The following is a 10,888-nucleotide window of genomic DNA, read 5'->3' on the forward strand; positions in this document are numbered from 1 at the left end:
CGACGTCCATAGCATCTGAATCCAAACCAATTTGATATCGTATAAATTATTTAAAAATCTGATATCGCAATTGCGCTTGAAAATCGTATAGTCATATAAAGTCCACTACATACGCTCAGTTTTAACTGAACAGTCGTACCTGAATAGTTAAAACTGTGCGTATGTAACCAAAACTATAAGTGAAAAGTTAAACTGTCAGTACAAATTTTGTCTATATAGATACAGTTTTAACTAAACAGCTAGAACCTTCAGATAAAACTGATGAAATGAGCGTCTGTAGCAGGCTTAATGGGCCGGTCACTTTATCTCCAGATAATGGAGAATTATCAAAATACGACACACTAATATAATAGCACACTTTATTAAATATTGTTATTTCAGGTATTGAGTCTAACAGGACAATAATTGTACTAGTTAAAAATGTCTGAATTAAACAAGAGCTATCCTTTTAAGGGTGTCGATGTTGATCCTGAACAAATTGAAAAATTAAAAAATTATTATGATGGTAAGGAATACGTGAAATAATTATTTATATATTCTTTTATATCTGTAGTTATTTTATTATCTTTGATTATTATTCTGTCGCCCGCAAATATCTACCGGAAACTGAGATAATGCAATGTAATGTGTGCGATATATACAAGAGGATCAGAGTATTATAGTTAATCTTTTTTTCCCTAGATACATTGTTCGCCTTATTTACTACGCGCTATGGACCAAAAGGATATCTGTTTACTAAAGATTTTGGAAGCCTCGGTGCGGAAATTTACAATATGGATTTGAGACCTTCAGACATATTTGTAGTTACTTTTCCTAAATGCGGTGAGTGATGTCACGAAAAAATGTCAAGACGGAAAAAGGAAGATAAGATTTACAGTGTGGGCACACCTGAAACTACGCAATATATCGTTCGACTGTTTAGTCGTACAACTGTTTAGTCTTGCTTAGATTCCTATGAAGTTATATAATACGCACACTACTCGATTTTTAGTTTGCAACTAAACAGTTGAATTGGCTGCGAAATAACCAACAATTGCACAACAATTGTGCGATAGTTTAGTCAAACATGTGTGCCTGCTCTATCATAAACCGTTTCTGCGTTTGTTATTTTTAAATAAAAAGGACTAAGTTTAGAAGTATTGATTTAAGGTACAACATGGACTCAGGAGTTGGTCTGGCTGGTAGCTAACGATTTTAATTACGAAGCCGCCGCCGCCAGTACTCTCAACACTCGGTTCCCATTCATAGAGTAAGAAGATATTACCACCATTGATAGTTGAAACCAGATAAACATTTCTAACGCTAATGACATATTTATATTTGATAAACAGGTCATCGGTGTTAATGAACAATGGTTCGATTTCGACCGTTTTCAAGGACGATAAGCTGATAGAAAGTATGGTGAAAAATGTATTTAAGTTGGATAATGTGAATAACCTGCCGTCCCCGAGGTTCCTCAAGTCCCACTTGCCGCTGTCAATGCTATCACCTCGTCTACTTGATACCTGCAAGGTGGTGTACGTGGCGCGTGACCCGAGAGATGTCGCTGTCTCTTTCTATCACCACAGTGATCTGATGAAAATGTTGAAGGAAGGCAGTGACTTCAAGACTTATTGGAATTTGTTTATAAAAGATTTAAGTGAGTATTACTTAATCACAGTTAGGTTGGATTTTTAAAATAAAGTATTTAAGTGTTCTAATAAGAACTCAGTACAAAATATTAAAGAAATTAACTAACATCTATAAAATCTTTTTAGTTTCCTGGACACCATTCTTCGAACATCTCAAAGAAGCTTGGGAGTTGCGGAATCATCCTAATATGCTATTTTTATTTTATGAAGAACTTTCCCAAGTAATTGTCATAGTTTTTTTTAAATATAATTTCAAATCCACCCATATTGACCAGAACTTTAAAATTAACAGGCTTAGTTAATACTCTAATGTTTACAGGATCTAGCTGCGTGCGCGCGTCGTATCGCAAAGTTTCTGGACAAGGAGGTGACAGAAGAGCAAATAGAAAAGCTCTGTGACCATCTTAAGATAGATAACTTTAAGAAGAACAAATCTGTTAATTTGAAAGATTTGCAACAAATAGGAGTTTTTAATTCAAAAGGGAGTTTCATAAGAGAAGGTAATTTAACAATTTTAAATGGTGCGGTGTCATTCGATTCCTATATAGGAATATAAATATTTATCGAAATATTTTATGTTGAAAGCCAGATGGTCTTCTTAGTTTTGTTTAAACTGATTACGATTTAGTGATATGCCTCGGATTAACTATATTATTTTAATCAGTCATATTTTATATCGATATGTTAAAAAACGCAATCTCATGATCACAAAACATACTTTTGCTTCTTATTGCTTATGAAATAATGTAATGTTTTGCAAATTTGATACCAAAGTATTCGCTGAGTTTTTTTAAATATTATATAGAGTGTCCAGGAAAGACGCGTACAATGGTCTTCCAGAGATTCTTTGTTTGCAAATATGAAAGTCTTAACAGATTTTATTCAAATTGAAACCAAAAATTTAAGAAAAAAATAAGTCATAATACAGACGATAACAAAAATATGATTAAAAATAGTTTTGACATTTAAGTTTCCGAGCTCCATGATGACTGTATATCTGTGGATCACCACAAAAAGTTAACACTTAAGATAAATTAACGTTTATCTTATAAAAAAACATTATTTCAATATTAATAAAATCTGTTAAAAGCATTCGACATATTTGTATAGAGGTAAAATAATTAGCTAAAAAGCCCAAACGAAGCAACTTTGGACACAGAAATCTATGGTAGTCATGTCTTTTCCGGACACCATGTATATTACATTTTTTTACCATCTTCATAAGCAGAGTTTTGTTGCCAGTTTCTCCCAAATTAGAATAAAACTTTGTAGTTTTTGTAGTGCTTGTGCACTTGACACTGGCCCAATCCGCAAAGTGAGAGCTATAAACAAGAAATATGTACTAGATAGATAGATAATTTTTTTTATTATATCCGATGATAAATGTATTAAAAGATTATTTTTGAAATATTGATATTGATAAAGATAAGCACTGCTGTGTGGTCTTACATTGTAGAAAATATAATAAAGAACATATAGCTTTTTTGCAATTTTGTTTTGATTTTTTTAGGGAAAGTCGGTGGGTGGAGGAAACATTTTGACGAGGAGATGGCACAACAAGCAGAACAATGGATGGAAGAGAATTTGAGAGACACAGACTTAAGATTCCCTAACTTCTGATTAAAATACTAAGCTTTAGCTTCAATTGTTTTTTAACTGGTTATATTATTAAAATTTATGTGGTTTAAGGTTTTATAACATTAATTAAAGCAACTTTTACAAAAGTCTCTCTTTTACGTATCCCATATTTTGGTTGGGTTAGTTATTTCTCTGGCAATTAATAAACGCCTGTTTGTAATTAAACTAACTACCATATAATACGATAAAAAAAATATAAGTCATGTCGAATTTATATAAAAGTGTTGATATAAAATCAACATGAATCAACTTATTTTTATTGTATTATAATGAACAATTGCATTAAAAATAAAAAAACAACATATAATCAAAAGATCTTTTATATCTATACTTCTATACTAATATTATAAAGCGAAAAGTATTGTATTTTGGTATGTATTGAAATAATTCAAAAACTTCTGGGCCAATTTCAAAAACACTAACTACGTTATGGATATAATTTCACGGGGACAAAAGTCGCGAGCAATAGCTAGTCTTAAATTTAGGCTTTTCGGTGGATTCAGGTGACCATTTTCTCGTTTACCACCCCATATTATAAAAAAAATACAAAAGGTAATCCCGAGGGGTACAGTTGTGCCCCGCATCTTCTCTAAGGAATACAATAAAGCAGCAGTAACTACTTAGTTTTGTTATAAACTGATCTGTATCTGTATGTTTGTGGGTACGCTTAAGCCTAACGATATTTTTTACGAACCAGATAAAAGTATTGAAATCGAAAAAGTTGAAGACTCCGTCAGTAATAACGTTATCACTTTTTTTGGTCTACATATTAAAATTACCCATGATTAACATAACATTGACTAGCCAAGAACAGACATTAAAAAAAAATCGGCGCTTAAAATGGGCGCACACCTTTGACCAAACTATCGCACACTATTGTGCGATTGTCGAATGTAGCGCTGCCAATTCAACTGTTTATTTCCACATCTAAAAATCGAGTATTATGCGCGTCTTACGCTCATGGAATCAAAGTGCGACTAAACAATTGTGCGATAGTTTGGAAAGGTGTGCGCGCTTAAAATATTGCACGCACACATTGCATTGATACAAACTCGTATTTATTCAATTAATATGTATCTTCTGAATACCATTGTTGGCAATTAAAATTAACCTTGGTGTTTCAAATACATTATTTTAGTCATATAGTATTGACTGGTGTTAACAAAAAAATATTTTAATAACATTAAAATGGAGTCAAATTTCGTTATAACGTGTCGAAATATAAGTCCTGATGAAAATCAACAAATTAAAGATTTTTGTCGAGGTAGGTACTTGTTTATAACCACCATTGTTCCCAAAATGGTGGTATGCGTAAGGCATTTCCCCACGATAGTAAAGGCACTTGTTTAAATTTATATATTAACATAAAAAAAATCACAAAAACGTGACATTGCTTATTTTGCCGGTTTAACTAATAATAAGTACAAAAAATTCTACAAAGGAAAGGATAAAAAAGATTGAAGAAGCTGGTCTTATTTCTTTAATTTCCTTTTTATTTTACTAACGCAATTGTAACTTTGTTTTAACTATTTTCGTATTAATTCATACTTAATATTTTTTAATGAAGTGATTAATTTAATTTCTTAAAAAACTCTGTATTTTTATGTGTATATAACTATGCGTCTCGTCCGCCGTCAAATCCACTTTCTCCATCCCATCCTATCCTCTTAAGAAAACTGTGGAAATGGTGTGGGGCTTCCGGTACGCACTCATCAGACGAATCGCGAAAATACTTCCACTAGACGCCTGTCTTCTGTGTGGTCGTGGTATGGCTTGGGAAGAGGTGGCCCTATAGTGCGAATATGTCAAGCCGGGCTCTATCATATTAAGTCTATTTTAATTTCACGGAGCAAGTTTTTATTGGTTACAATTTACAATATCTTTCAGATGAACATATGAGGGTAATGTGTAGATATGGTGAAATAGGCTGCCTGCTCCCAAACACATCTGCTGAACCTCTTAAAGATATACACAACATGAATTTAAGATTTGACGATATTTTCGTTAATTCTTTTTTTAAATCAGGTAAGGTGAAATGGAATTACCTACTAACTACTGAATCAAATCCTTATAAAAATTAAATATACGTTACAGGAACAACATGGCTGCAAGAAATGATATGGTTGATCGCAAACAACTTGGATTATGATACTGCATATCAAAGAAAACTAACCGATCGATATGTATTCTTAGAGTAAGTAGTTCAGTTGTCCGAAATGAGATTATGTAAGTTTGTTATAAATCTACAAGATACTAAAAATGAAACATTCTCATAGGAACCGAGTCTATTTTACGGAACAAATGTTGTCCGTACTAATGAAGGATGAGACATCACGGAGATTATGCGAACTCGTGTACCTTGAAGGCGACAAAAATATAGAATTAGTGAAATCGCCGAGGTTCTTCAAAACACACCTGCCGCTATCTCTACTCTCACCTAAACTTCTTGATACTTGTAAAGTAGTATACATAGCACGTGATCCTCGCGATGTGGCCGTCTCCTTTGCTTATCATACGAAGTTATTCAAATACAGCGATGAAACCAAAACCGTTAAAGATACGTGGGAACTCCTTATGAAAGATCTAAGTAAGTACATTTACCCTTTACCGCTGAAACAAATATTATGGTTATAATAAATACAAGTTTTTCAGTTATTTTGGAAGTAGAAACGAATATCGAATCAAATAAAACACAAACAGCCATTTTGCCGATCTTCCGTTAAATTTAGGGATTACTTAAACAGCATTTGAAAACACTAAAGTAATGATTTTATTTCAGTAACGATAAGGTATTACCAAAATTCTGTTTTAAATTTAGGGAGACCCTTAACCAAACAATCGTATTTACGAAAACTTTAGGGACTAGTTGGTGATAACGGGCTGTACTTCGTGATTAACAAACCAATAACTTCAAATAGAGTTGTATACATTGTCCTGATATGTCCTAAATTATCACTGTTAAGTTTGAAATGGCATTTTTGTAGCAAGAAAGGGAAAACGAGCAGCGGATTGTGTAATGCTATTTAATCCGACGCACAAGACATCCGCATAAATTATTTTAAAACTAATCACATTAACTGTTATCTAATACTAGGTTCTGTAGCTTGTCAGTATACGAAATAATGTGTTGTTTAAGTTATCATGTCACCGTACTTCAAGCACGTGAAAGAAGCATGGCAAAGGCGACATCATCCAAATATGTTGTTTTTGTTCTATGAAGAATTGTCTAAGGTAATTCAAATAACACTTTTATCTATACTAATATTATAGAGAAGGAAACTCTGCTTGTTTGATTGTAATGAAATAACTCAAAAACTACTGGGCCGATTTCAAATTTCTTTCACCATTAAAAAGCTACTTTGTCAGTAATAAAGGATATGATTTATATTATTTTTTAATTTTACGCGGAGGGAGTTGCGGTCGAAAGCTAGTTCTTCGATAACAATGATAGTTCAAAAGATTGTTCGTACAACTTTTTAATACTAATATTTTTATTAGATACTTTGTTTTTGTTGTTGTAGGATTTGGCCGCGGTAGTGCGGCGCGTGGCGACGTTCCTTGAGAAAGACATCAACGAAGAACAGATAGAAAAATTATGCGATCATTTAAATATTGAGAACTTCAAAAAGAACAAATCGGTCAATTTAGAAGAAGTAACTAAATTGGCTAACGGAAACCTATCTTTTATAAGAAAAGGTAAAATAAAAGATACCTTTAAATTTTTCGAAACTTTATTTTTTTATAGTTCAACTTGATTTTTTTTTCACATTTCCTTTTTGCATAAATCAAAAGTTTATATGAATAATATATTAATGTATTCTGCAACTATCGAAATTAACTATTATTAAAGTGAATGTTAACGAGTTTCAAAACGACCACTTTTAAAATAATAGAAGTGTTACAATAACAATTAAAATTTAATAAATACGTATTTCGATTAATTTAGGTGATATATGTTGAATTACTTCCTCAATAATTCTATCGATCCTATTGTTTTAATTCATTTTGGTTTGAGAAACTAAAATAATACTTAAATGACCCAAATATGAAAAGTTTATTGTAATTTTAATATTTTAATAGGTCAGGTGGGCAACTGGAAGGAGTATTTCGATGAAGAAATGACACAACAGGCAGAACGATGGATGGCGGACAACTTGCGCGATACCGACCTCACCTTTGAACAAATTAATACTTAAAACTTGTACTATTTAAAAAATTAAAGATTTTACTTATCCAAAAATGTGTTAGCGACTTTTAATTCCTTTAAAGCTATTAAAAAAACTTAACATCATAATCGTTTATTATCATCACTCCTACAAATATAGAATAGCAATTTATGAAACTTAAACATTGCATTATTTAATTAAAATTAATGTAGTGTGTTATGCATATATATCATCATCTGCAAGAAACTAAAACATTAAAGAATCTGCCTTATTAAATTAGACTAGAGAAGGTAAAGGAAAGGTTACATCAGACTTTGGTTAGACACTAAAAGATGTAGGTAGATATAAAAAAAACAAAATGCAGTTAACTTGAGACCTTCGATCTTACATTCGATTAGCTAATTTCTGCATGATTAGTTCGATTTGTTTTGTTTACATTTTTACCTACAACAGTAAGACAAGATCAAGGTGACACAATTGCATTAAAGTTAGAAGTTGTAGGTCCGAGGCTCAGTACGACGCGAAACCGGGTCCGGCGCGCGCGCTTTCTCGCTGTTAACAGTTTTGACATAAATATAATCGTCGTAATATAAATAACAGTTTAAAAACAGGTTTACTAATAAGGTTTGTACCAAAAAATGGAAAACTCAAGCAATAACAATTTCCCGATAGAGATAAATGATGTTGAATCAAAAAAAGCAGAAGAATTAATGAAATATTTCACTGGTAAGTTTGCCCTACATAACCCTTCTAACTAAAATATTTAATTTCACTATTCTCCATCAAAACACAAACCCGAAATTATCATTTCTTTTTTATATCGTTATTTTTATTTGAAATAAACAAAATAACCAAAACATTTTAAAATAAAACTTTAACGCATCATGTTTTACGATAAAAGTATTTAAGAATGCTTAGTCTATCACGCTAGTTGTTTATTTGTCGAGTTAGTAGAACACGTGTAATGTACTATGCATTGTGTAATTGAGTTATCAATAATAAATAACATGAATAATTTGAATTAATTGCTTAGAATAAATATATCGTTTCAAATCCCCTATTAATAAGATTGTTACTCTTATTAATTGAATGAAGAGGTTTGAACTAAGTAAATTAAGTTTTTATATAAATTATGAGTTGCTTTATTTTCTTACTATAAGAAATAAATCTTATTAAATATTCAATGTGTTTTTAAACATTTATCGTTAAGGGCAAATCGTAATTTGCATACAAAGATAGCAACCAATTAGTTTTATATAACTTATTATAAGTCTATATATTATATAGACTTATATTATATAAACATTATTTAAGGTCTACATAAGTGTTCAAAATAAAATTACACAGTGGTAATAAATTTTATTAATTCTGATAGACATTGTTATTTTTTAAATAAAGTAAATTAAGCAACGTAAGTAACGCATAGAAAAAAGCAAACAAAAACAATGGCTTGTATGTCTTTAGACAGATAAGATTTTAAAAGCCTATGCGAGTTTTAAATTAGATTTTTAATGATCGCAATATGGAGAAAGTGACGCCGAATTGAAATGTAGGTCGCGCAGACAGCGACTACCGATTGTAGCATCACGACTTGAGTGGAACAGGGTCGGCAGTGTGTTCAAGTTATTTAATTGTCAATGAATTATCGATATATCGTCATTATCATGCAAAGAGCATTGACTTCACTTACACTTGACATGATTTAGTGTCGTCAAATTTACTTTATCTTCTTTACTAGAATGGTGTTTACGCTATTAGAATAACGGTAGTTTATGTACAAAATAAAAATACAGAAATCGGTTTTTAATTTAGATTTAATCATCCATAAACATCATTGACAATTAAAACGACGCATGTAGTAATATTGATTAAAGTTCAACGACTTGTATACGTTTGTTCCTGATTTGTTGTGTTTTCGCTATTACAATAACTACTATGAACAACCTTTTGACATGAATTCTACACTTTATGTCTAAACTAGGTTTCGCTTCCAAGCGAACAGAGTCGCGGGCGTTTAGTTCCAACTGAAAAAACCAAAGTGAATATGTTCTTCCAGACTATCTTCTACATATATGCTAAATTTCATCGAAATTCGTTCAGCCGTTTAGGCTACAAATTCTAAGAAACATCCATCCATCTAAACTTATCATTAAAGTTTCATGTTTTGGCTTGATTTTAAGCAGCTTTACTTGGCACTTGAGTAATAGGAACATCTGGGCACATACAAGTTATTTCTTTCAGTAGTTATCGCCTTAATCACTCATCTTAGAATATTTATGCAGTACAGTTAAGATGAGGAGTATCAACGCAAGTCCAGAGACTTATCGGTCAATGAACTTGTACTGCGACCCTATTACGTCTATTTCTTTCAAACCAACTAAACTAAGTTGATTTTATGCAATTTTATCATAAATGATTTAGTTGTAAAACAGTTACAAATTACAAGGTGTAAATATGATAATGTTTATTTTTGATAATAATAGTTGTCCAATCTACCTATTACTTTGTAATTCTTAAAATAATTATGTAAATGATAATGTAATTTTTTATAGGTTTCAGAGATTGAGTCTCACTTGATTAACTTTATTATTTCCTACTTCGTGTTTTATTGTTAAAGTAATTGTGTTTTTCAAGTTAGATCAGCCTTCAATCAGTTATTTTTAAATTTCACTTCGCCAACTTCCTTATAGCCTATACTTTGGAAAGCCACTACAAGGCCGTTTTCGTCAGCCTCGAATCTAATCAACATAGCTTAAGTTAACTATGTAATGATTACGTTATTACAAAGTTATTTTGTAACGAAAAAGACGTTCTTTACTGGCACATAGTAGTAGGATGTCATAAATGAGTTCATTTCCTTGTGTTGCCATTGCCGAAAAAAAAAATTGGAAAAGCATGTTTTTTCCGATCAGTCTGTGTAAAAAAGAATAAACAATGTTGCACAGGTGTTCCGGCAGGTGTTATTTTTATGTTATTTACTTAAACAGCTGTCAATTGATATAGGTGAACACACCGGGTTCGTCCGCGTGGGCCCCAAGGGCTACTTTCTGCCGCACAAATACAAACAAGAAGCCTCCAACATCTATAACATGGAAGTCAGACCGACTGATATTTTCATCACCAGTTATCCACGTTCCGGTAAATTTATGTTTCTATAACTCCTCATTATTCTAATCAAATGCTTATTATTAAAAAAAAAAAACTATCTTAAATCAATAATAAAGGCAACAAAAAACACAATAGGGATGATATTTGGAATCTAAGCAACACTATGAAATAACAGATTTGATGTTTTAAAGTATTTCTTGTATTATTATATCTATATTGCTTTTTAAATACACTGCACTAATGTTAAAAGATTTTCGCAGGAACAACTTGGACTCAAGAACTGGTTTGGATGGTTGCAAACGACCTGGACTATGAAACCTCTAACGCAATACCTCTCACTGAACG

The 10,888-nt window shown here is 31.6% G+C and overlaps 3 protein-coding genes across 3 annotated transcripts in view; all 3 read left to right on the forward strand.

Moving 5' to 3' along the window:
- The first annotated feature begins 380 nt into the window (after positions 1-380).
- On the forward strand, positions 381-3,361 carry LOC106109461 (sulfotransferase 1C4-like). Its single transcript, XM_013290970.1, has 7 exons — positions 381-505; positions 682-822; positions 1,150-1,249; positions 1,332-1,639; positions 1,758-1,852; positions 1,951-2,131; positions 3,142-3,361. Exons 1-7 carry the CDS (start codon positions 421-423, stop codon positions 3,249-3,251), a joined length of 1,020 nt encoding a protein of 339 aa, XP_013146424.1. The 5' UTR covers positions 381-420; the 3' UTR covers positions 3,252-3,361.
- A 3,049-nt stretch (positions 3,362-6,410) lies between these two features.
- Positions 6,411-7,465, forward strand: LOC106109114 (sulfotransferase family cytosolic 1B member 1-like). Its single transcript, XM_013290516.1, has 3 exons — positions 6,411-6,500; positions 6,791-6,965; positions 7,350-7,465. The coding sequence occupies exons 1-3, from the start codon at positions 6,411-6,413 to the stop codon at positions 7,463-7,465; spliced, it is 381 nt and encodes a 126-aa protein (XP_013145970.1).
- Positions 7,466-7,955: 490 nt separating this feature from the next.
- LOC106109115 (estrogen sulfotransferase-like) overlaps positions 7,956-10,888 on the forward strand; it is a 4,929-nt gene continuing 1,996 nt past the window's right edge. The window contains exons 1-3 of the mRNA XM_013290518.1: positions 7,956-8,161; positions 10,439-10,573; positions 10,804-10,887. Coding sequence (XP_013145972.1) covers positions 8,074-8,161; positions 10,439-10,573; positions 10,804-10,887 — 307 coding nt within the window. The 5' untranslated portion in view covers positions 7,956-8,073. The remainder of the gene's footprint in view (positions 8,162-10,438; positions 10,574-10,803; position 10,888) is intronic.

Source organism: Papilio polytes, unplaced genomic scaffold (assembly GCF_000836215.1).
Source record: "Papilio polytes unplaced genomic scaffold, Ppol_1.0 DF821289.1, whole genome shotgun sequence".
Lineage (NCBI taxonomy): Eukaryota > Metazoa > Arthropoda > Insecta > Lepidoptera > Papilionidae > Papilio > Papilio polytes.

What these genes read in the sequence shown, in the direction of transcription:
- LOC106109461 (XM_013290970.1), top strand. Translation starts at nt 421, where the DNA reads ATGTCTGAATTAAACAAGAGCTATCCTTTTAAGGGTGTCGATGTTGAT. An exon ending in AGTTACTTTTCCTAAATGCG is followed by an intron (nt 823 to 1,149) that starts GTGAGTGATGTC and finishes TATTGATTTAAG; the next exon opens with GTACAACATGGACTCAGGAG. An exon ending in ACTCGGTTCCCATTCATAGA is followed by an intron (nt 1,250 to 1,331) that starts GTAAGAAGATAT and finishes TTTGATAAACAG; the next exon opens with GTCATCGGTGTTAATGAACA.
- LOC106109114 (XM_013290516.1), top strand. Translation starts at nt 6,411, where the DNA reads ATGTCACCGTACTTCAAGCACGTGAAAGAAGCATGGCAAAGGCGACAT. An exon ending in TCTATGAAGAATTGTCTAAG is followed by an intron (nt 6,501 to 6,790) that starts GTAATTCAAATA and finishes TTGTTGTTGTAG; the next exon opens with GATTTGGCCGCGGTAGTGCG. An exon ending in CCTATCTTTTATAAGAAAAG is followed by an intron (nt 6,966 to 7,349) that starts GTAAAATAAAAG and finishes ATATTTTAATAG; the next exon opens with GTCAGGTGGGCAACTGGAAG.